The sequence below is a fragment of the Kogia breviceps genome, chromosome 18 (genome assembly GCF_026419965.1).
Source record: "Kogia breviceps isolate mKogBre1 chromosome 18, mKogBre1 haplotype 1, whole genome shotgun sequence".
Lineage (NCBI taxonomy): Eukaryota > Metazoa > Chordata > Mammalia > Artiodactyla > Physeteridae > Kogia > Kogia breviceps.
Window position 1 is genome coordinate 35,023,269 of NC_081327.1, and position 26,880 is coordinate 35,050,148.

Genomic DNA, 26,880 nt, shown 5'->3' on the forward strand with positions numbered 1-26,880 from the left:
AAGATGATACAAATAGATGGAGAGATATACCATGTTCTTGGATTGGAAGAATCAACATTGTGAAAATGACTCTACTACCCAAAGCAATCTATAGATTCAATGCAATCCATATCAAACTACCAATGGCATTTTTCATAGAACTAGAACAAAAAAAATCACAATTTGTATGAAAGCACAAAAGACCCCGAATAGCCAAAGCAATCTTGAGAAAGACAAATGGAGCTGGAGGAATCAGGCTCCCTGACTTCAGACTATACTACAAAGCTACAGTAATCAAGACAGTATGGTACTGGCACAAACACAGAAATATAGATCAATGGAACAGGATAGAAAGCCCAGAGATAAACACACACACATATGGTCACCTTATCTTTGATAAAGGAGGCAAGAATATACAGTGGAGAAAAGACAGCCTCTTCAATAAGTGGTGCTGGGAAAACTGGATGGAACATGTAAAAGTATGAGATTAGAACACTCCCTAACACCATACACAAAAATAAGCTCACAATGTATTAAAGACCTAAATGTAAGGCCAGAAACTATCAAACTCTTAGAGGAACACATAGGCAGAACACTCTATGACAGAAATTACAGCAAGATTCTTTTTGACCCACCTCCTAGAGAAACAGAAATAAAAACAAAAATAAACCAATAGGACCTAATGAAACTTAAAAGCTTTTGCACAGCAAAGGAAACCATAAACAACACCAAAAGACAACCCTCAGAATGGGAGAAAATATTTGCAAATGAAGCAACTGACAAAGGATTAATCGCCAAAATTTACAAGCAGCTCATGCAGCTCAATATCAAAAAAACAAACAACACAATCCAAAAATGGGCAGAAGACCTAAATAGACATTTCTCCAAAGAAGATATACAGATTGCCAACAAACATGAAAGAATGCTCAACATTACTAAACATTAGGGAAATACAAATTAAAACTACAATGAAGTATCATCTCACACTGGTCAGAATGGCCATCATCAAAAAAATCTACAAACAATAAATGCTGGAGAGGGTGTAGAGAGAAGGGAACCCTTTTGCACTGCTGGTGGGAATGTAAATGGATACAGCCACTATGGAGAACAGTAAGAAGGTTCCTTAAAAAACTATAAATAGAACTACCATATGACCCAGCAATCCCACTACTGGGCATATACCCTGAGAAAACCATAATTCAAAAAGTCATGTACCAAAATGTTCATTGCAGCTCTATTTACAATAACCAGGAAATAGAAGCAACCTAAGTGTCCATCAACAGATGAACGGATGAAGAAGATGTGGCACATATATACAATGGAATATTACTCAGCCATAGAAAGAAAAGAAATTGTTATTTGTAGTGAGGTGGATAAACCTAGAGACTGTCATACAGAGTGAAGTAAGTGAGAAATAGAACAACAAATACCGTATGCTAACACATATATATGGAATCTAAGGGAAAAAAAAAGGTCATGAAGAACCTAAGGGTAAGACGGCAAGGGAGATGTAGACCTACTAGAGAACGGACTTGAGGATGTTGGGAGGGGGAAGGGTAGGCTGTGACAAAGTGATAGAGTGGCATGGATATATATACACTACCAAATGTAGAATAGATAGCTAGTGGGAAGCAGCTGCATAGCACAGGGATATCAGCTCGGTGCTTTGTGACCGCCTAGAGGGGTGGGATAGGGAGGGTGGAGGGAGGGAGACGCAAGAGGGAAGAGATATGGGAACATGTGTATATGTATAACTGATTCACTTTGTTATAAAGCAGAAACTAACACACCATTGTAAAGCAATTATACTCCAATAAAGATGTTAAAAAAGAAAGAAAGAAAGAAAAAGCCATTTCAGGACTTCACTATTTAGTCAAAAAATGGATGCCCAGGTAAATTTATTTTTCTGGATACTTCCTGCCCTTGTATTCAATACTTGTCCCTTTGATAGATACGATTTTCTTAGCCAAATAGAGTCCATGCTGTGTGCCCACAACTTGTTGAGTTCCTTTAGAACAGAGAATGGGCCACTGACCATTCCTCAAATCCCCTTCTTAGAGGTTGAGCTCTTTTGAAGAAAGGATATTTTTAAAAATATCCTTATGAGATACACTCTATTATCCTGAATTTAGAAATGACTTGTGTTAAAAACAACTTTTCCGGACCTGAAAATAATTCTTCTTTTGCCCAAACTCAAATTATTTGGGGCACTGATTATTCTGCTGGGTTTCACCTCCAGCCTCATAGTTTCAGCACCCTTGGGAGTACTGGGAGTTTAATACATAAAAAAGAAGTGAATAAGTAAAGCTTTCATAAAGCTCACTTGTCTAGAGTTTCCCTGAATAAAGTAATTAGTAAGATATCTGCCATAGGTCCCTGTAACTTAGAAATTGAATGACTTGGATATAAGCTGACATCTAACTCATAAATTAACTGGACAATTCTTTAAAACTGTATTCTTCCATCTAGTTGTCTCTCTCTTTTTCAACAAACATTTCTAAAGCAATATTTGAAATCCACACTCAAGCACATCATTAACTAACACTTCACCCTTGGAGACCAGTGGACAAGTTATAGATTTCCAGTGTTCTTTCGGAAGAAAGCTATTTAGCTTGAGCATCTACTGTCATTTGGGTGACTGACAAAAGAGAAAAGATGTACACAGTTCAACAACAAGAAAAACACAGAACTGAGCCTTATTTCTAAAAAAAGGAAGAAAAACTTTAATAAAGGATTATATTTCTCATCCTGGGAAAAATGTTGAGCAGGGAAAGTATAAACAAAAGATATTTTTGAAATGGCAGAGAAAGGTTTTGTGTAAAAGGCTCTGATCCAAACATGCTGACCTATCAGAAATGCCCATAAAGTGATAAAAAGATAATTTCAAAGCCAAACACCAAACACAGAAATAAGAGAGGGGGCCTCTTAATGTGTTGAGACAGTGATCTCATGCCTCTAAATACTTATACATAATTCACTGTAACTGTCAAAGGAGAAAGAAAGAAAAGAAAAAACAGCAATACTTTTCTAAAGCTAGAAAAATAAAACACAGACAAGCAAAAACAATATCATATAAAAGATCCACCCAAATGCACTGTAAATATATTCGATTTGGCTTTTTCATTGAGCTCTCTGAAAGCTTAATAGCTTTCTTCATCTTGATATTCCCGGCTCTGGGCATTGTATGCAGCTCTTCGCAGGTGTGTGCATGCAACACACACACAAGTGAAGTTCATGTTGACCAAAATTTCTTGGTCATGCGAACATAATCTGAAAGACAGCCACACAGACTGCATACGTAATTACATTTTGTACTGATTTGCTTGTCATGCACTGTAGCCAGTATTCCTTTCAAAAGAGAAATACCTTATAGGACTGGACGTGATGTCGGGGTCACGAGCGGTCACTTGCCCAATCACGGAGTTGAGAGCAGCATTTTCATGAACTTCAAGGAGGTAAGTCGGTGATGAGAAGACTGGAGGCTCATCTGCATCTTCGACAACAATTTTGACTGTCGCCGTGTCTTTAAAGGGCCCCCTGCTGCTGAAACGCGGGTCAGTGTGGACATTGGCTGCCTCTACCTTCAGAGTATAGGATTTTTTGGTCTCAAAATCCAGAGGCTGTTAAGAAATGACAAGGATGAATGTTTCTCACTAATGACCACAGCAGCGAGAACAAATGAGTATAATGCTGATGGATGATCGTTATATGCATTTAAGCCCATTTGTGAGCCTTAATGGGATCACTCTCCATTCTCCCAGATTCAACCTGTAAATTTTATAGGCGTTTATTGATATATGTTTATTATACAAGCTCAGTGAATCTAATCTCCTACTGTTTTGTTTTGTTTTGCTCATTTCACTTGGAATTCACAAAATATTCACAGTCATGAATTGTGCCATCAAAATTTCACTTCAGAGTGATAATAAAATTTTACTAGTGAAGGCATGATCTGCATACCAATCAGCCAGTTAATCGGGCCTCTGCTTGTCAGAGATAAGGCAGCATCGAACATAATCTCTATCTGGGAAGAATATTTTATCATTTCTGCAACAGTGTGTGAAATGTAAAGAACTAGAAATAATCATTGTTTAGTCCATGGAGACATTATAAAGCACAATTTAGCACTAATCCCAACAAAGAGTATTTTCTTATTTCACTTCCAGAGCATCACTGCTTTACTGATCATGTGGCTAAAATGAGGCTTATTATTTTTTAGGGCATTCTTAGAAGGCCTCTATTATATGAGTTCTGTGCTGTGAAGCAGGTGGGCATATAAAGAAATATGTACACAGACACATATCTACCTGTGTTTATATTTAGGATAGATGATAGATAGATAGATAGATAGACAGACAGACAGGTAGGTAACCAGGTCTGGTGGTGACTTCCACCAACCAGTTAAAAGCAATTTGAAATTACTTCATTGCACCATTACTGAAAATATTTCTGACCTACTAATACCTCTTTCCTTAAAAGCCCCAGAGACTTAGCTTAATGACCTATGTAAATAGAGGCAGGTAAAAGAACACAAGTCCCCTTAAACAACCAGAAGGCTATCTGCATCAGAACCCTCACAGTCCAATTCTCTTGGCAACACATAATACTTCAGATGTCAAAGATGTATTTCTGTCAAGATTCAAAGAGACAATTTAGGTTTGCATGGCAATTCTTTTAAGAAATTGAACTTTACATCTGTGGTGCAAATTTAAAAAAAAATAAGCTGGAACACAAGCTAGCATTAGTGAACTCTTTCAGAACCCCTATACAAACTTAAATATATATTCTTATTTCAAAATTTTATGTTGATTCTTATTATTTGAATTTCATTCTAATTGGACTTAGATTTTTTTGGATATATTTTCTAATAAACAAGGCAGATACTCAATCCCCTATCTATTCTGAAATTACTAAACACATGTACCCGTGTGTACATGAATAGGCAATTCAACATCAACATTTTCACAATTTGCTAATCACCCCTACTGTAACAATTTTGTAATCTCAAATTCTTTACAAACGCTGTTAAACATAAGAGATTATACTCTGCTTAATTCTTAGCCCAACATAATGACAATCTACCCAAACATATCCTGGTGTCCTTGGGGTTTTGTCAGACAAGAAAGAGGACCCATGAATTGCAGGAAAATGACTCCCTACAGATTGTTCTCTAGAGTAAAATACATAGGTTTTTTGGTGTCAAGATGTGTAGTATATGCTTCCAAGTTTATGAATAACAGTGAATAAAAATACAGCAAACAGCTAATTGCTTCAGTCTATAAAAGCACCTTATGGTAACAAAGAACAGCAGTTAATAATAACAACAAAAATGACATTAGGAATCATTAGCCAAGGAAAATGTGTCTCTGGGTTAGTCAATAATTGACTCAAGTATAATTATACTGTACTCTACTTCACATATGAGTTTTTAAATACTTTGCAACTGTTAATACTGAGCTCCATCCAGGTTTAAAGTGAGTGTTACTCAGCAGAGTTAAAATAGATACAGCCATTTTCTTTTCAAAATTGATTTTTAAAATTGATTTTGTATATAAAACTATATCCAGAAAATTCGAGGTTCTCACTTTCAATACCTCCCCAAAAGGGGATTTTAAGAGCATGACCATTGGAAGCAGATCCCTGTGTAACATGACAGAGAGAGTCAGATAGTAAGCTTGGAGTCATGTCATTGTAATGCTGATCAAGACAGAGGGCAAAATTATTGGCTCCTGACAGTGTGACCTATTATCTATCTTCTAATTCATGAATCAGCAAATCCGTTTTAAAATTAATTTGTACTACTTCATGGCAAGCATATAAAGAATAATGTTGAACAAAATACTCATGATGAAGATAAAAGGGTATTTTTCTTTGCAAATGCTCATGTCTGTAAAATACTGAACTGTGTTCTACACATTTTTAAATGAATGTAGTTGTCACGATGAGAAATAAATGTGGAAAATGTACAGAATTTTTCACATTTACCAAACACACACAAATGATCATGAGCAAAAGCAGTCACAGATTGCAATACGGAGAGACATACCATGCTCCTGGATTGGAAGAATCAATATTGTGAAAATGACTATACTACCCAAAGCAATCTACAGGTTCAATGCAATCCCTAACAAATTACCAGACACTTTTCACAGAATTAGACCAAAAAATTATACAATTTGTATGGAAACACAAAAGACCCTGAATAGACAAAGCAATCTTAAGGTTTAAAAAAAGGAGCTGGAGGAATCAGACTCCCAACTTCGGACTATACTACAAAGGTACAGGAATCAAGACAGTATGGTATTGGCACAAAAACAGAAAAATATTGGCACAAAAACAGAAAAATAGATCAGTGGAACAGGACAGAAAGCCCAGAGGTAAACCCACGTACATATAGTTACCTTATCTTTGATAAAGGAGGCAAGAATATACAATGGAGAAAAGACAGCCTTTCAATAAGTGGTGCTGGGAAAACTGGACAGCTACATGTAAAAGAATGAAATTAAAACACTCTCTAACACCATACACAAAAATACACTCAAAATGGATTAAAGACCTAAATGGAAGGCCAGACACTATAAAACATTTAGAGGAAAACATAGGAAGAACACTCTTTGACATAAATCACAGCAAGATCCTTTTTGACCCACCTCTTAGAGTAATGGAAATAAAAACAAAAATAAACAAATGGAACCTAATGAAACTTCAAAGCTTTTGCACAGCAAAGGAAACCATAAACAAGACGAAAAGACAACCCTCAGAATGGGAGAAAATATTTGCAAATGAATCAACGGACAAAGGATTCATCTCCCAAATATATAAACAGTTCATGCAGCTCAATATTAAAAAAACAAACAACCCAATCTAAAAATGGGCAGAAGTCCTAAACAGACATTTCTCCAAAGAAGACATACAGATGGCCAAGAGGCACATGAAAAGATGCTCAACATCACTAATTATCAGAGAAATGCAGATCAAAACTACAATGAGGTCACCTCACACGAGTCAGAATGGCCATCATCAGAAAATCTACAAACAACAAATGATGGAGAGGGTGCAGAGAAAAGGGAAGCCTCTTGCACTATTGGTGGGGATGTAAATTGATACAGCCACTGTGGAGGACAGTATGGAGGTTCCTTAAAAAACTGAAAATAGAACTACTATATGACCCAGGAATCCCACTACTGGGCATATACCATATTTTGGACATGTGTCCAAAAGACACATGTACCCCAATGTTCATTGCAGTACTATTTACAATAGCCAGGTCATGGAAACAACCTAAATGTCCATCGACATCTGAATGGATAAAGAAGATGTGGTACATATATGTAATGGAATATTATTCAGCCACAAAAAGAAATGAAATTGGGTCATTTGTAGAGATGTGGATGGACATAGAGTCTGTCATACAGAGTGAAGTAAGTCAGAAAGAGAAAAACAAATATCATATATTAACTCATATATGTGGAATCTAGAAAAATGGTACAGATGAACCATTTGCAGGGCAGGAACAGAAAGGCAGACGTAGAGAATGGACGTGTGGACATGGAGAGGAAGGGAAGGGGAGGATGAACTGGGAGATTAGGTTTGACATAAATACACTACCATGTGTAAAACAGATAGCTAGTGGGAACCTGCTGTATAGCACAGGGAGCTGAGCTTGGTGCTATGTGATGGCCTAGTTGGGTGGGATGGAGGCGGGGAGGGAGGTCCAGGAGGGAGGGGATATGTGTATGCATATGGCTGATTCACTTCACTTTGTGGCAGAAACTAACACAACATTGTAAAGCAATTATACTCCAATTTTTAAAAATCCATATATTCTTTGTACTATTTATAGAGATGTTTCTTTCTCCAGTGGTAGCCCCACACCCAGGAAAAAAGCAAAGATGAGCTTCATTGGCCACAACGCGTGGTCATTTGATCACAGGTAGGAGTATCTAATGATAGCAGGTGGGCCCTGTCCTTCCAGTGCCAGAATAACTGAAGCTGACTACTTTGTCTGTCTTTGAGTTTCCCTAAAAGCAGAGCCTGCAGTGAAGACACAGGAAACTTGAATGCATTTTGCAGAGATATTCTAGGAAGCAGGAGATTACAAATGGGGAGAGTTCTATAGAAAAGGATGAAAAACCATTGAACTTGCCACCTCTATGGGCTTATGAGGATTATTCCCATTGAAAATCCTCTAAGGAATCATAAACAATATGCCTCACAATAATTTTTTCAGTGAATAGGAACTGTCCACCAATTTTTGTCCCTCATTGCTTAAAGGTTGCCTTCAGAATGTTGGCTTTCCTACATAGGTGGATGCTCTGGACAAGAACTGAGCAAGTTCCTGCAGCTCATGGAAAAACACTGAAACAAAGAGAGGAAAGAAATGATGGGTGAGATGAGAGGCTAACACCACCATGGTTACTGTTTACCAAGGTTTAGCTGAAATATAAAGTAGGACTAGAAGATAGGATGTGCAAAAAGAATTCACTTTTGCACAGCTCAAGAAGGCAAACGTCCTCCAGTTGTAAGATTATGTCAGGAAGCCCATCCGACCCCTACCACCTTCAGCATTCAAATTTCAAAGAGGTATTCTGAAGATGAACAAAACCTTCCTGAGCTTACCTTTCTCAGTCTTATAATGCCATCCTGGGCCTGGGCATCAGAAGTGATTTCAAAGAGTGCTGTTCCATCTCCATCAATGATGTCATATGACGACTGTGCATTTTCACCAATATCCTGATCATTGGCCTTCACCCTCCCTATGGCAGTGCCAAGAACCACATCTTCTGGTACTGAGAAGTGATACAGACCTTAGGAAAGAGGAGAGACACTGAGCACTGCACATATTCAATTCTTCATTCATTCATCTAACAAATATGTATTGGGCACCTCTTTTGCTCTGGCTACTTCTGTACAGATACTACCAATACAGTGATGGGAAAGACAAAAACATCCTTTACACACTGTGGAATGTACAGTCTTTTAAATGAGCCAGAGACAAATGTTCCCAGAAGAAGCAGTGATCTCTCTTTGAAACTCTTCGGAGTTATGGGACTTATTCAACCATATGTTTACCAAGTACATAGTTGAAGCAGAGTAATATCAGGATATTAGTGAGTCTATGCGAATGTTCTTTCCAATTTGCTATATAATCACATTGGCTGCCCTTGGGGATATTCATTGTTGCCCAACATAAAATATTAAGCTAATTTCAGCACAGATAGATGCAATGTGTAACACACTGAAAGTCACTTTTGAAGTTACCTTTATATTTACAGACTTGTAGACCATTTTTGATAAAATCCAATTACCAAGCTTCTGCTGTGCCCTGCAGCAAGCTGTTCAGACACATGAAACACTCCTCTTGTTACTAAAATTCTCCTTGCTCTGAAGACCAAAAATCCTACCTTCAAAACTCTCTAGGCAAAATACAGTTAACAGTGTATGTGGCTTCTCCTATGGGGGCAGGAAAACGTGTCTCGTTAGTGATATTAGTCCCATTTTTATTCAGATCACTTTGGCTGTTGTATTGGTGTCACTCACTTTCATTGGTGTAGGGGAAGTTGCCGGTACCCCAACCCCATAACCCCTGGCCACTACCACTTCAGTCACACCTGCCTTACAGCCAACTGCCAACTCTTGCATTTCTTTGCTGAGGGTTTCCTCTGGACTTCAGAACCCATTTTGTCCATTGCCTGTCAGTCCACAACTATCAGAAAATTAACATTCCCAGAGAAGCAGCCCTCAAAGGCTCACGCAACATAGTATATAAAATTCCAGGCTCCTCATCCTCTCTGGCAGGATAATCTTAAGCTGGTCCTCTCTTTTGTTTATTTACAATGCTCCAGAGTTTGCCCAGTGGAATGAAGCTCCAGTCACCCAAGTCATCACTGGCTTGATAATGCACACTGTCAGCTCTCTACCTCCTCTCGCTCACAATTCTCACTTCCCTGCTGGTGTTTCTTGGGATCATCTCCAAGATAAACTACTAATAATCAAATCCTTGTCTCAGTGCCTGTTTCCGGGGAACCCAAACCCAGACAACCAGGAAGTTGTAGTCCCATTGTAACAAGAACAAGGGAAAATAAACATTCAATGAAACATAAACCGAAAAGGAAAAATTATATCTGGAGAACATTACCTAATTCGAGTTTGACCTCAATTACTGAGTCCCTTGGATAAACTAAGGCTCATTTTACCCAGTATAACAAGATTACTTTAGATGATGGGTGAGGTTTTCTTCTCGAACTAACACACTTTTATTTAATGATGAAGTTAAACTGTCTCTTGAAATCATAATATTATGTGACCCGGGAACAAAAATGTTTTCCAAATGGTTTTGCCGTAAGGAAGGCACCAAAAATCATTGGTCTAGCACAAGTCTCCCAATACCCTCATAATTGGTGTAATTATTCCATTTCCTTCCAACTTTATATTTCAGGTGAAGTTTTCAGATGATTCCTTGAGGTGTGCTTATTAAATAATAAGGCAGCAAAGGGCTCACCTTGCTACCAACCCTGCATTAGGAAGCCTTGGAAAACCAAGCCAATGAAACGTTTCTTTATGCACTTTTATTCTTCCTACTCTCATCATCCCTTTCAGTGGGATTGTAGTTAATCAATATTACCTCTAAGAAAGGGAACACTTGAAAATTATCTGCCACCACTCAATTGAAACAATCATTTTCTGAGAAAGAGGAGTTGCATGTTAGCACATTAACTATGATGGCAACTGAAAAGAAAACGAGTCAGGGGAAGGATGCAAGAGATGGCGTTTTTTATTTCAATCATTTGGTTTAAAAGGGTTGTATTCTTGTCTGACTTATAAATGGCCAGATGTGAAAATTCTAAAATTCTTTAAATAGAAGAAATTTTTTTAACATCTTTATTGGAGTATAATTGCTTTTCAATGGTGTGTTAGTTTCTGCTTTATAACAAAGTGAATCAGCTATACATATACATATACATATATCCCCATATCTCTTCCCTCTTGCGTCTCCCTCCCTCCAACCCCTCTATGTGGTCACAAAGAACCAAGCTGATCTCCCTGTGCTATGTGGTTGCTTTCCACGAGTGATCTATTTTATATTTGGTAGTGTATATATGTTCATGCCACTCTCTCACTTTGTCCCAGCTTACCCTGCCCCCTCCCCGTGTCCTCGAGTCCATTCTCTAGTAGGTTTGCATCTTTATCCCATCTACCACGTAGGCTCTTCATGACCATTTTTATTTTTTTTAGATTCCATATGTATGTGTTAGCATATGGTATTTGTTTTTCTCCTTCTGACTTACTTCACTCTACATGACAGACTCTAGGTCCAACCACCTCACTACAAATAACTCAATTTTGTTTCTTTTTATGGATGAGTAATATTCCGAGTAATATTCAATTGTATATATGTGCCACATCTTCTTTATCCATTCATCTGTCAGTGGAAACTTAGGCTGCTTCAATGTCCTGGCTATTGTAAAGAGAGCTGCAGTGAACATTGTGGTACATGACTCTTTTTGAATTATGGTTTTCTCAGGGTATATGCCCAGTAGTGGGATTGCTGAGTTGTATGGTAGTTCTATTTTTAGTTTCGTAAGTAACCTCCATACTGCTCTCCATAATGGCTGTATCAATTTACATTCCCACCAACAGTGCAAGAGGGTTCCCTTTTCTCCACACCTTCTCCAGCATTCATTGTTTGTAGATATTTTGATGATGACCATTCTGACTGGTGTGAGGTGATATCTCATTGTAGTTTTGATTTGCATTTCTCTAATAATGATGTTGAGCATTCTTTCATGTGTTTGCTGGCAATCTGTATATCTTCTTTGGAGAAATGTCTATAGGTCTTCTGCCCATTTTTGGATTGGGTTGTTTGTTTTTTTGATATTGAGCTGCATGAGCTGCTTGTAAATTTTGGAGATTACTCCTTTCTCAGTTGCTTCATTTGCAAATATTTTCTCCCATTCTGAGGGTTGTCTTTTGGTGTTGTTTATGGTTTCCTTTGCTGTGCAAAAGCTTTTAAGTTTCATTAGGTCCTATTTGTTTATTTTTGTTTTCATTTCCATTCGTCTAGGAGCTCGGTCAAAAAGGATCTTGCTGCGATTTATGTCATAGAGTGTTCTGCCTATGTTTTCCTGTAAGACTTTTATAGTGTCTGGCCCTCCATTTAGGTCTTTAATCCATTTTGAGTTTACTTTTGTGTATGGTGTTAGGGAGTGTTCTAATTTCATTCTTTTACATGTAGCTGTCCAATTTTCCCAGCACCACTTATTGAAGAGCCTGTCTTTTCTCCATTGTATATTCTTGCCTCCTTCATCAAAAATAAGGTGACCATATGCATGTGGGTTTATCTCTAGGCTTTCTATCCTGTTCCATTGATCTATATTTCTGTGTTTGTGTCAGTACCATACTGTCTTGATTAATGTAGCTTTGTAGTAGAGTCTGAAGTCAAGGAGCCTGATTCCTCCAGCTCCATTTGTCTTTCTCAAGATTGCTTTGGCTATTCGGGATCTTTTGTTTATCCATACAAACTGTGGAAATTTTTTGTTCTAGTTCTGTGTAAAATGCCAGTGGTAGTTTGAAAGGGATTGCATTGAATCTATAGATTGCTTTGGGTAGTAGAGTCATTTTCACAATGTTGATTCTTCCAATCCAAGAATATGGTATATCTCTCCATCTGTTTGTATCATGTTAAATTTCTTTCATCACTATCTTATAGTTTTCTGCACACAGGTCTTTGGTCTCCTTCGGTAGATTTATTCCTAGTTATTTTATTCTTTGTGTTGTAGTGGTAAATCGGAGTGTTTCCTTAATTTCATATTCAGATTTTTCATCATTAGTGTATAGGAATGAAACAGATTTCTGTACACTACTTTTGTATCCTGCTACTTTACCAAATTCATTGATTAGCTCTAGTAGTTTTCTGGTAGCATCTTTAGGATTCTCTATGTATAGTATCATATCTGCAAACAGTGACAGCTTTTCTTCTTCTTTTCGAATTTGGATTCCTTTTATTTCTTTTTCTTCTCTGCTTGCTGTGGCTAAAACTTCCAAAACAATGTTGAATAACAGTGGTCAGAGCTGGCAACCTTGTCTTGTTCCTGATCTTAGTGGAAATGGTTTCAGTTTTTCACCATTGAGGACAATGTTACCTGTGGGTTTGTCATCTATGGCCTTTATTCTGTTGAGGTAAGTTCCCTCTATGCCTACTTTCTGGAGGGTTTTTAATCATATATGGGTGTTGAATTTTGTCAAAAGCTTTCTCTGAGATGAGATGATCTATTGAGATGATCCTATGGTTTTTCTCCTTCAATTTGTTAATATGGTGTACCACCTTGATTGATTTGCGTATATTGAAGAATCCTTGCATTCCTGGGATAAGTCCCACTTGATCATGGTGTATGATCCTTTTAATGTGCTGCTGGATTCTGTTTGCTAGTATTTTGTTGAGGATTTTCGCATCTATGTTCATCAGTGATATTGGTCTGTAGTTTTCTTTCCTTGTGACATCTTTGTCTGGTTTTCTATATATCAGGGTGATGGTGGCCTCGTAGAATGAGTTTGGGAGTGTTCCTCCCTCTGCTACATTTTGGAAGAGTTTGAGAAGGATAGGTGTTAGCTCTTCTCTAAATGTTGATAGAATTCGCCTGTGAAGCCATCTGGTCCTGGACTTTTGTTTGTTGGAAGTTTCTAATCACAGTTTCAATTTCAGTGCTTGTGATTGGTCTGTTTATATTTTCTATTTCTTGCTGGTTCAGTCTCGGAAGGCTGCACTTTTCTAAGAATTTGTCCATTTCTTCTAGGTTGTCCATGTTATTGGCATAGAGGTGCTTGTAGTAATCTCTCATGATCCTTTGTATTTCTGCAGTGCCAGTTGTTACTTCTCCTTTTTCATTTATAATTCTACCGATTTTAGTCTTCTCACTTTTTTTCTTGATGACTCTGGCTAATGGTTTATCAATTTTGTTTATCTTCTCAAAGAACCTGCTTTTAGTTTTAGTGATCATTGCTATGGTTTACTTCATTTCTTTTTCATTTATTTTTGATCTGATCTTTATGATTTCTTTCCTTCTGCTAACTTTGGGTTTTTTTTTTTTTTTTTGGTTCTTCTTTCTCTAATTGCTTTAGGTGTAAGATTAGGTTGCTTATTTGAGATGTTTCTTGTTTCTTAAGGTAGGATTGTATTGCTATAAACGTCCTTCTTATAACTGCTTTTGCTGCATCCCACAGGTTTTGGGTCGTCGTGTTTTCATTGTCATTTGTTTCTAGGTATTTTTTCATTTCTCCTTTGATTTCTTCAGTGATATCTTGGTTATGTAGTAGTGTACTGTTTAGCCTGCATGTGTTTGTATTTTTTACAGTTTTTTTCCTGTAATTGATATCTAGTCTCATAGCGTTGTGGTCGGAAAAGATATATGGCACAATTTCAATTTTTAAAAATTTACAAAGGCTTGATTTGTGACCTAGATATGATAGATCCTGGAGAATGTTCCATGAGCATTTGAGAAGAAAGTGTATTCTGTTGTTTTGGGGTGGAATGTCCTAATAACAATGTCCTAAATACCAATTAAGTCCATCTTGTTTAATGTATCATTTAAAGTTTGCGTTTCCCTATTTAATTTCATTTTGGATGATCTGTCCATTGGTGAAAGTGGGGTGTTAAAGTCCCCTACTATTTTTGTGTTACTGTTGATTTGCCTTATGTATTGGGGTGCTCCTATGTTGGGTGCATAAATATTTACAATTGCTATATCTTCTTCTTGGATTGATCCCTTGATCATTATGTAGTGTCCTTCTTTGTCTCTTGTAACAGTCTTTGTTTTAAAGTCTATTTTGTCTGATATGAGAATTGCTACTCCAGATTTCTTTTGATTTCCATTTGCATGGAATATCTTTTTCCATCCCCTCACTTTCAGTCTGTATGTGTCTCTAGGTCTCAAGCAGATCTCTTGTAGACAGCATATATATGGGCCTTGTTTCTGTATCCATTCAGCCAGTCTATGTCTTTTGGTTGGAGCATTTAATCCATTTACATCTAAGGTAATTATCGACATGTATGCTCATATTACCATTTTCTTATTTGTTTTGGGTTTGTTTTTGTAGATCTTTTCCTTCTCTTCTGTTTCCTGCCTAGAGAAGTTCCTTTAGCATTTGTTGTAAAGCTGGTTTAGTGCTGCTGAATTCTCTTAGCTTTTGCTTGTCTGTAAAGGTTTTAATTTCTCTGTCGAATCTGAATGAGATCCTTGCTGGGTAGAGTAATCTTGGTTGTAGGTTTTTCCCTTTCATCACTTAAAATATGTCCTGTCACTCCCTTCTGGCTTGCAGAGTTTCTGCTGAGCAATCAGCTGTTAAACTTATGGGGATTCCCTTGTATATTTTTTGTTGTTTTTCCCTTGCTGCTTTTAATGTTTTTTCTTTGTATTTAATTTTTGATAGTTTGATTAATATGTGTGTTGGTGTGTTTCTCCTTGGATTTATCCTGTATGGGGCTCTCTGCGCTTCAATGACTTGATTAACTATTTGCATTCCCATATTCGGGAAGTTATCAACTATAATCTCTTCTAATATTTTCTCAGTCCCTTTCTTTTTCTCTTCTTCTTCCTGGACCCCTATAATTCGAATGATGGTGCATTTAATGTTGTCCTAGAGGTCTCTGAGACTGTCCTCAATTCATTTCATTCTTTTTTTTCTTTATTCTGGTCTTCAGTAGTTATTTCCACTATTTTATCTTTCAGGTCACTTACCCATTCTTCTGTGTCAGTTATTCTGCTGTTGATTCCTTCTAGAGAATTTTTCATTTCATTTATGGTGTTTTTCATCATTGTTTGTTTGCTGTTTAGTTCTTCTAGGTCCTTGTCAAACATTTCTTGTATTTTCTCCATTGTAATTCCAAGAGTTTGGATCATCTTTACTATCATTATTCTGAAATCTTTTTCAGGTAGAAAGCCTATTTCCTCTTCATTTGTTTGGTCTGGTGGGTTTTTACCTTGCTCCTTCATCTGCTACATATTTCTCTGTCTTCCCATTTTGCTTAACTTACTGTGTTTGGGGTCTCCTTTTTGCAACCTGCAGGTTCATTGTTCCTGTTGTTTTTGGTGTCTGACGGCAGTGGCTAAGGTTGGTTCAGTGGGTTGTGTAGGGCACTAGTGCCTGTGTTCTGGTGGATGAGGCTGGATCTTGTCTTTCTCTCGCGCAGGTCCATGTCCAGTGGTGTGTTTTTGGGTGTCTGTGACCTTATTATGATTTTAGGCAGCCTCTCTGCTAATGGCTGGGGTTGTGTTCCTATCTTGCTATTGTTTGGCATAGGGTGCCCAGCACCGTAGCTTGCTGGTCGTTGAGTGCAGCTGGGTCTTGGTGTTGAAATGGAGATCTCTGGGAGATTTTTGCTGTCTGATATTACGTGGAGCTGGGAGGTCTCTGGTGGACCAATGTCCTGAACTCAGTTCTCCCACCTCAGATGCACAGGCCTGAAACCCAGCCAGAGCACCAAGACTCTGTCATCCACACGGCTCAGAATAAAACAGAGAAAAAAATAAAATAAAATAAAATAAAGTTATTAAACGAAAAATAAAAAATTATTATTAAAAATAAAAATTATTGGGGCCTTCCCTGGTGGCGCAGTTGTTGAGAATCCGCCTCCCAATGCAGGGGACACGGGTTTATGCCCCAGTCTGGGAAGATCCCACATGCCACGGTGCGGCTGGGCCCGTGAGCCATGACCGCTGAGCCTGTGCGTCCGGAGCCTGTGCTCCACAACGGGAGAGGCCACAATAGTGAGAGGCCCACGTACCACAAAAAAAAAAAAAAAAAAAAAAAATTATTTAAAAATTTTAAAGAAGAAAGAAGAGAGCAACCAAACCAAAAAACACATCCACCAACGATAACAAGAGCTAAAAACTGTACTATAAAACAACAAAAATACAACAACAAAAACCAGACAGACAGAACCCTAGGACAAATGGTAAAACCAAAGCTATAATACAGACAAAATCACACACAGAAGCATACACATACAGACTCACAAAAAGAAAAAAAGGAAAAATATATATGTATCGTTGCTCCCAAAGTCCACTGCCTCAATTTGGGGTGATTTGTTGTCTATTCAGCTATTACACACATGCAGGGTACATAAAGTTGATTGTGGAGATTTAATCAGCTACTCCTGAGGCTGCTGGGAGAGATTTCCCTTTCTCTTCTTTGTTCACACAGCTGCCGGGGTTCAGCTTTGGATTTGGACCCACCTCTGCGTGTAGGTCGCCTGAGGGCATCTGTTCTTCGCTCAGACAGGATGGGGTTATAGGACCAGCTGATTAGGGGTTCTGGCTCTCTCAGGCCGAGGGGAGGAAGTGGTATGGATGCGGGGAGAGCCTGCGGTGGCAGAGCCCGGCATGACGTTGCAACAGCCTGCAGCGCCATGTGTCCTCTCAGGGAAGTTGTCCTTCAATCATGGGACGCTGGCAGTGGCGGGCTGCACAGGCTCCCGGGAGGGGAGGTGTGGCTAGTGACCTGTACTTGCACATAGGCTTCTTGGTGGCTGCAGCAGCAACCTTAGCGTTTCATGACTGGCTCTGGGGTTTGTGCTGATAGCCGCACTCACACGCCCGTCTCTGGAGCTCATTTAGGTGATGCTCTGAATCCCCTCTCCTTGCGCACCCCAAAACAATGGTCTCTTGCCTCTTAGGCAGCTCCAGACTTTCTCCCGGACTCCCTCTCGGCTAGCTGTGGCACACTAGCCCCTCCAGGCTGTGTTCACACAGCCAACCCCAGTCCTTTCCCTGGGATCCGACCGAAGCCCGAGCCTCAGCTCCCAGGCCCCATCCACCCTGGCAGGTGAGCAGACAAGCCTCTCAGGCTGGTGAGTCCAGGTCGGCATCGATCCTCTGTGCAGGAATCTCTCTGCTTTGCCCTCCACACCCCTGTTGCTACGCTCTCCTCTGTGGCTCCAAAGCATGCCCCCTGCACACCCCCCATCTCTGCCAGTGAAGGGGCTTCCTAGTGTGTGGAAACCTTTCCTCCTTCACAGCTCCCTCCCACTCCTGCAGGTCCCATCCCTATTCTTTTGTCTCTGTTTTTTTTTTTTTTTCCCTACCCAGGTACGTGGAGAGTTTCTTGCCTTTTGGGAGGTCTGAGGTCTTCTGCCAGCGTTCAGTAGGTGTTCTATAAGAGTTGTTCCACGTGTAGATGTATTTCTGATGTATATGGTATCTCCACGGCTCACTCCTCCGCCATCTTGAAGCTCTACCTCATGCTATCCACAAGGAAAATGTTCCAGTGTATTAAAGTCCTAGCCTCCACTTCCAGCTGGACCTGGGTCTGGTGCTTTTCCCACAGCTGAGTCGGTGAAGCAAAACTGGTCAAGAGGCACCGCTCTCACTCCCCCTTTTCCTAAAATTCTTAATGAAATGCATCTTTTCTGTTCTTTCTACCTTGGCATTTTTGCAGAGAAATTCTCCAGGTACCTCAAATGTGTCATTTCCAAACCGCACCTGTCTTTCCCGTTCTCTCTCACTCTCCTTCTCCCTCCCCTCTCTTCTCTCTCTCTTCAAAAACTGGTTTTCCTAAGCTATTTCCTATCCCAGCAAAGAGCACCAGCATGCATGTAATCTCTCATGTCAGAAATAGGATAACTCACCTCCTCAACTGAAAATGCAATCTATCCTTAGATTTTTGTTACCATTAGCTCTTAAATATCTAACACCCTTATACACTTTCTCCACTCCCACTGCAACCAACCTTGCTTGCCAGGGCTTCCATCACCTTTTACATGAATGATTACAAGCACCCCTTACCTGGGTGCAGTGTGGAGACACTGGAAGAACGCCAGATTCCATTTTCTCTGATTTCCCTAGAATCAAATCTTATTACTTAACCTACAAGTTAAAACATTTTAATGGCTTCCTAATGATCTTAGGATAAAAGTCATGGTACTTAAAATGACCTACAAATCCAAGGATGACTAACTCCTGCCTAACCTAACTCTCCAGCCTCATGCTCCAGCTGTAGTGAAATTTTTTCAATTCTCATCCAGGGCCGTACACCCTTCTTCCTTGGGACTTTTGGAAATCCTTTTCTTCTAGTTGCAATGTCCATCCTCCCTTCCCCAGTTTCACCTTGTTCCAGCTAATTCCTATTCATCATTTATTTTTCTCAGTTCAAGACTCTCCATGTCAGAAAGTTCTTCCCAAATCATCTCTCTAATGTCACATTACTTGGATAAATGCATAGAAGGAAAGGGTTCTATGAGAGTACAAGAAAGTTGGCAAATAATGATTGTCTCCTTGATTCATTGATGGTGGCTGCCTACAATACTGTTGAGAGGTTTCTGGGGCCAAGCACAGCTTTAGTAGGAACGGGTAGAGTCAGTGATCACTGATGTCCCACCAGCCACAGGAAGGAGGAGTGTATATTTTGTAGCAAGTGTACTGTATATCTGCCTTCCCCACCTCAGGCTCTAAAGATTTAGTTTCTTTTATACAAGTGGGACTATTGATAGAACAATATCTGAGGTGCATTTCAATCATTCACTTGAGTTTTCTTAACGGGAGGTACCATGCAATAGAGAAATAAGCACAAATCTTGCAGCCAAACTTGCTGTTCTAATTCTCAGCTCCACTGTTTACTTTATGCTTAATATTCAGAAATGTTCTTAAATTATTTGAAATCTGTAAAGTGAGGATACATTTAGTACCAAAATGATAGGAGAATTCATAGTTTTTCGTATATATGAATTACCATACCTTGCACATAAGCACTCAGTGTTTGCTATCAGGTTTTCAAATCACTGAAAATTAGAATATAGATTCAAAGGGAAACATCATACTTAGATGCTCACCAGTGTGGGGAATTCACTTACTCTGGGCAAATTTTGGAGGATTGTCGTTCACGTCAGTGAGGGTCACTGTAAGTGTTGTGGTTCCAGACAGGCCGCCCGAGTGCCCACCCATATCTTTGGCTTGGATAACAACCAGGTACTCCTCCTTGGCTTCTCTGTCCATATTGGGAAGGGCAGTTTTTATAATTGCTGAGGGGGAAAAAAATGGGAGAATGACTTTTAGCCAGACAGCTCATTTAAAAATCAATGTGTGAATCACACACATACACACACACACACAGAGAGAAACATACACATGCATACATCAGGACCCCACTCAGATAATTTTCTATTTTCTCTTGACATTTAGCTGGTGTGCATCTCTGATGCCAACACTGAGAAAGACTGTAGTCATAGACAGTAGCGGATAACTTGCAAAAATACATTTTATAATGTATTAAAAAAAGAACTTGAGAATACATACATTTGAAAGTAAGCTGAATGGTATACTCTTGCCTACCAAATTAAAGTATAAATCATAACATAGCTTCATCTACTCAGGAAAATCCTGGAAGTCAAAGAATCCTACAATTTATCACCGACTCCAATTCCCCTACAAGAGAAGTAAATACACAAATAGCTAGAAGGCTCTGAGGTCAAAGATAAATCATTCTGAGGCTCACAAGTACATCAGAGAGATGAAAGAAATAAATGCATTATTAGAATCAACTCAGACAAATAAAACATCAATCAGAGTTAATATAGGCAAGTGTCTAAATCCTAAGGAATTGTTCAACTACACTTATATTTTGTTTAGTTACATCATGACTATAGTAAAAATAATAAATATTTTAGAGAAATGGGAAGATATAGAAAAAAGGGAGTAAACATAAAATCATATAAAATAACATAATATCAGTGCTAAAATGTTAGTATTTTTTCTGACATATTTTCAGGGTTTCATCTTCTGCTTCTTTGTGTGTGTCACTAGTAATTTAATATTCTTATTAAAGATTCAAAATTTTCTTAGATACTCCTGATGTTATTTTGAAAAATCTTTATTTAGCCCTCTCCCTACCCTAATGCCTCTTTTCATAGATATATCTGATACTAACATTTTGATGTGTATGTTTTCACATGTACATGCATACAAATGTGCATATGAACATTTAACCACAAATGTGATCACAGTATAGTTAGTCATTGTTCTGAGACTTTCTTTTTTCACACAATGGGTATCTTTGAGATCCTGTCAATGGTTAGAGGCCCAACTCATTACTTCTTATAACTGCATAATTTTTCTTTGAATTAATGTACTATGAGTAACTTGGGCATTCCCATATTAACTGATATTGCTATTTTTCCCATTTCAAATAACTATCCAGATATCTTATTATAATGATACTATATTTTTCTGTGCCCTGCAGTTTTACTTAACTCTATGCCATAAGATGCCCACCCCATATTACTAAAAACCCATAATAGAAGTGTTTGTCACTGGTCCAGAATATCCCTATTGAATGAATGTGTTTACCTCTCTGGACCAAGTGAAAGAAAATTCTCTGCATTAAAGACAATTTGCCCCTCACTTCTAACCTCAGGGACATCATAAATGTTCAATTCAAATTGAAGATGAGTGAATCGCTTGGCCATGTTTGAAGTTGTAATCCTGTGATTTTGGACTCATATGCTCTAATTTAATCATCTGTCTGTAAAAGGTTTGCAAGGAGTTCAAGTCCCTGAATCACTCAAGTATCAGCCAAGGCAGAAGAGTGCCCAGGGAAATCTAATCCACCCAGTCAGTGAGCAGGCTCTGAGAAAAGCTGTGAGTTCTTATGCACTTTCTTCAACCTTGAAGCCACCTTTATATCACAGCTTCCCATTCAGGGAGCACTCAACTGGATAACCCTGCCTATTTGAAAATATGGATAGTAACATACTGATATCTTTCAACACAGAGGTTTGTTTCAGGATTTGACCATATTGTAATATAAGTCAATAGGTCATATGTATATGGTTATAAACAAAAAACTGAAAGAGAGAAAAATAGAAATATAGCAATCATTCTTATTTGGATCACTGTGAGGTATTGCTGAGGGGAAAATAAACATTTGGCAAAAGACAGTAAAAACAACAATATGAAAACCTCATTATCATTATGACAAGATGCCAACGTGGTTACTCAGCTATGGATGTATATTTTCATGACTCAGAATCTTCAGTATGGGCCCAATTCCATTAAGATGGATTAGAAAACAGTTTTATACCCCCGTGCTAGTAACATGAGTAACTTGTAGTTTGTAAAATTTAGGTACCACCACAATTTAAGGTCATCATGAATTAAAGCCATCCATTGGACTTTGGAATTTGATGTAGAGCTTCTAATAATCAGAGAAAAGAAATATAATTCCTCAAGGGAGGCAGCAACTGTTTTCCAAGGAGTTGATGGATTAAGGTCTACACATTAATCCGCTTACATTACTTCAGTGGAAGAATCTGTACAGCTGCCTCAGAGTCAGAGAAGACTGGTATGTATTATTCTTATTTTTTTAATATATCATAAGAGCATAAATTAAAAAAAAAAACCTGTGATGTCTCTCAGACACATGGCATTAAAATAGTTTTGAAGCTCGTTTGAAAATAGCATACTTGGGCTTCCCTGGTGGCTCAGTGGTTGAGAGTCAGCCTGCCGATGCAGGGGACGCAGGTTCGTGCCCCGGTCCGGGAAGATCCCACGTGCCGCGGAACGGCTGGGCCCGTGAGCCATGGCCGCTGAGCCTGCACGTCCGGAGCCTGTGCTCCACAACGGGAGAGGACACAACAGTGAGAGGCCCACGTATCGCAAAAAAAAAAGAAAAAAAAAAAGAAAATAGCATACTTAGGTCAGTGTCTGAGTTGTATCAGAATATGAGTGAAGCATCATGACAGAGGGCCTTGCTTTAATGGGACAAGAAGAGCTCCCTGGGATTCCACCTATTACAGAAATGTTGATGTCCTCCACCATCAAGGTATACAGCTTCCTATTACCTACAATGCACATCTGTTGACAAGTTAGAGTCCCCTTATAAATGCTCCCACCTATTGAAGTCAAGCAAGTTCGGTTTCTCATATTATCCTCACGCTTACGAGCTTTGTGATCATAAACACATTATTAAACCCACCAGGGCTCACCTCCCCTGTTAAATGGAGATAATAATCAGCCTCCCATCAAGAGGATTCTAAGACTATGTGAGATAAATCATGCAAAGTTCTTGTCACATGGTAGTTACCCAACCGTACTGTCTCCCTTCCCCTTTTGGCTTCCCAAACAGAATTTAATGCTTATCTGGATACTGGTTAGAGTGCTGAACGCTTGCCAGCTGCTCTTCCAGATCCACTCTCCAGCATTCTACACCTACTCTTGGCATGGGAGAGTAACCTCTATGGATGGACTTACTTGCTGGCTTTGTGTTAGACTCCACCAATGCAAACTACCCTAGGAGACAGGGAGACTGGAGCAGGGTGAGGTTCCAGACCACCCAGTACCTCAATCACATGCTTGGCCATCTATGGTTTTTATCTTGGGATAACACTAGGACAAAACTCTAATGTCTGTTAGCGCCTCCTTCCCTGACTCTTTCAGGTCTAGGAATGATGTTAGCACTTCTGCTGCTGGCCTTGTGGGGCTTCCCTATTCCTTAATGGGCTCTCTTAACCTGGCCATACTTTTCTCAGTACTTCCCTCATTAAACTCTCTTGAATCACCCCACTCCTGCCAGGACCCTAAAAGATACAGTTAGGATACTGGTTCTTTAGCCAAGTGTCAAACATGTTTCCACCACGTCATTCTTACATCTACAGGTCAAAAGTACATCAATGTAATCGCGTATAGCTGTCTAAAGGACTGCTCCTTGAGACGGCTAGACAGGTATTTGGTTCCTTATCTGTAACATGAGAATAATACGTATACAGTGAAGTATGTTGCTCATGATGACCCATCTGGGAAGCTGCACGCCTGGGAGGTTTCACACCTTCTTCTTTTATTGTACAACATTGAGAGTAGGTTTCCTGATATTTTAAGGTAAGTGGGGAGTGTCTCCCATGTCCTTAGGGTGTGCCACACATGTAACTGGCTTCAGTACAAACTGTAATGAACAGCTCTTGCTCTGCCTGAGCCCATTGCCTTACAACTAGCAGCAACTCATTAAAAAATCCAAGACATAGTTTCTGGAACATTTTTCCTGCTACCTTGTGCCCATAAAAGCAGGATAAGAAAAACCACAAGTGCCCTTGGTCCTTCTATTTTTCTCCTTGTGTTGGGGCATATCTATACATGTTACTTAAATTTTAAAATTCCTATACAAAAGGTAGATCATTTCACGTGCATAGATACGGCACGATGTTAATAAACTCCTAAAACCGAAGCTTAAAAACTGCCTAAAACATTCTTTCTACTTCTCCTCCCCTGAATTATTTGCTTTGGTCCACATATTCTCCCAAGTATTAGTAGCTTTAAGCTATTTCTTTTGTGGACAAGAGAAGGACTTCTATGTTTTAAAAATTGTTTGGTATTAAATATCACCAAATACAGAAGAGAAAATATAGTAATAAGTGATTTTCCCTCTCTGATTTGAGAAGTCACAACTTTTGAACTATGAAGACTAAAATGTGACTATAATCCTCAATTAAATGGCACTTTTATCCATTTTCACCTGTGATTTTAAGAAGACAGAGCAAAGATCCTTATACCCTTTTTTGCCAAAGTAAGCTAATTTAAAACAACTTTTGATGGTGCTCATTTTAAACAGCTTCCCATCTCCCGAGACATAGATTGTGTTCCTCTTTTTCAAAGTAGTGGTCAAGCAAAAGTAGTGTCCACGTCTCCCCATGTGCTTAAAGTCACACATCCTCAATGCACAGCAATGTGTTCACAAGCTTAAATATTATGTTTAAACTTCCATTACACCAAACTGGCAACAAATTAGAGTTTTCAATTTTTTGGCAAATAGTATACAACCTGCTTTCTTCAGGGGCAGTCAGTAAAACTCCTTAATGTAGGCATTTGGTAAATAACCTCACAAAAAAGAAAAGCAATTTAGTTATTCAAAGCAATTTAGTTATTTCAGCATATGACTTGGAGTTGATACAATGAAAACTGTTAGAGCTTTTGTCTTTGGCTTTTGTAAATTTTCAACTCAGGAAGGGGTCCAGAGCTTAGATTTAGTTAGACACCTTAACTAGTTGCCTTTGGAAAAATCACAGAACTTCCCTGGGACACATTTTTCTTTCCTTGAAAATCGGAGGCTCTAACATTTCAAGTAGAAAAATCCACAACTGATGTTCAGAAGGCTGAGCCTGTCCTGCTGAATCCTTGATCACATTAACTGCAAAGTAGACTCAGAAAGGGGAAATGTAAACTATTAAATTCTAGAAGTGTTTCCCTGGAACTCCATTTTGAAAATCTAATCTAATCAGAAAATTCAATTAATGAGACTAGTCCAATTCTCTGTGAATTGAATTCAATGGAGATTTTGAACCTGGCACTGAGAGTGGGGCTGGGAAGGTATGAGATTGGAGGTGAACCCTGGCAGGAGGATTAACAGGGGAAAGAGGGAATCATCTTGCTCTGAAGCTGGCATTCACGGCCCTACTGTGAATAGACTGATGTGCTTGATTCTCCTGTATTTAAAAGACATGGTTTCATCTTAACTGTATTCAAACACATGGAGATTTCCCTTGTGCAGAAGTTTAAGAATTTAAATCCTAGCCTGGCCTAAGTTCTTCCCAAGTACTAAACAGCTATTCTTTATGTCTCATCATTCAGGGAGTACTTCTGATTAGAATTCAGTCATCTCAAAAATTTAAAACTTGAGTCTTTATTTTTTTCTTCCCATTGTCTTTGGTATTATCATTTGAGAAGCATTTTGTATCTGTCACTAAGACTTCCTTTTATAATTTCTGTGATATCACCAGATTGAGAGGCTTCATGAGAAAGGCAAGAAGATGCTGATTAACTCCTTTGTCATTTTGAAGGCTGATTACTGTAATTCAGTCTTTGTGGGTCTCCCAGATTGTGCTGTTCAAAGATTGCAGTTGATATAAAATGCTGTGCTAAACTCCTATTTGAATAAGACTTGTTGAACACATTATCCTAGTTATGAAACAACTAGTTCTGTTATTCCCTCAAACTCTTGCCAATATAACGTGCAATTATTATCTTACGATCTCTGAAAGAGTCTTTCAATTATGAGGTTAAGTGGTACAAATTTATCAGGGAAAAATTCTTTTGGGTGGTCATATCCTGTACCCATACTTTCTGCTACTTATGGAATTTGTACTACATCTGCCAGTTATGAGGGGTGAAGGGTATACAACCAAAGACACTTCAATGCATGCCCACCTTATCACTGAATAATAGCTTTGATACAATAACTTCAATAATGCCAAATCCGCAGAGATACATTGCAAAGGAGAAAGTGAAACATTAGAAAACTGTTCAACCTTTATAGGGTTCAGAAAGAACTGCATTTACCTTTCTTTGTGACCAATAACTTATCAATTAGATAGGTGATAGACAGGTAGATAGGTAGATAGAGAGAATGGTCTGGATTTGGAGAAACTAGATTTCTCAGATATCTCTGGTGCTTTTGCAAAATATAACATAATTAGAAAGCTAATGTGTTTAATGTATCAGGAATCAAAAGCTTGCTTAGATACTTTGACCTGGTATTTTTAAAACTAAGAACATATTCCAAGGAAATGACAAATTTCTCTTCTCCTAACCCCTCAAATTTTTAGATTAAGATGTTCAATTTTTTTTTTTTTTTTTTTTTTTTGCGGTACGGAGGCCTCTCACTGCTGTGGCCTCTCCCGCCGCAGAGCACAGGCTCCGGATGCACAAGCCCGGTGGCCATGGCCCACGGGCCCAGCCGCTCCATGGCATGTGGGATCCTCCCCCACCAGGGCACGAACCCACGCTCCCTGCATCGGCAGGCGGACTCTCAACCACTGCACCACCAGGGAAGCCCTAGATGTTCACCTTTTTGTATGGTATTTTTAAAAAGGCAAGTAATTTAAATATGTAACAATGAGAAATATTAAATTAGCAGTTAAGGTTGTAA

The 26,880-nt window shown here is 38.8% G+C and overlaps 1 protein-coding gene across 2 annotated transcripts in view; it reads right to left on the bottom strand.

The window, feature by feature from the left end:
• Positions 1-26,880, bottom strand: part of CDH8 (cadherin 8) — a 374,358-nt gene that overhangs the window by 143,283 nt on the left and 204,195 nt on the right. For both annotated transcript variants that reach the window (XM_059044956.2, XM_059044955.2), the window contains exons 5-7: positions 19,823-19,990; positions 8,599-8,786; positions 3,346-3,599 (exon numbers count right to left, since the gene is read on the bottom strand). In XM_059044956.2, coding sequence (XP_058900939.1) covers positions 3,346-3,599; positions 8,599-8,786; positions 19,823-19,990 — 610 coding nt within the window. The remainder of the gene's footprint in view (positions 1-3,345; positions 3,600-8,598; positions 8,787-19,822; positions 19,991-26,880) is intronic.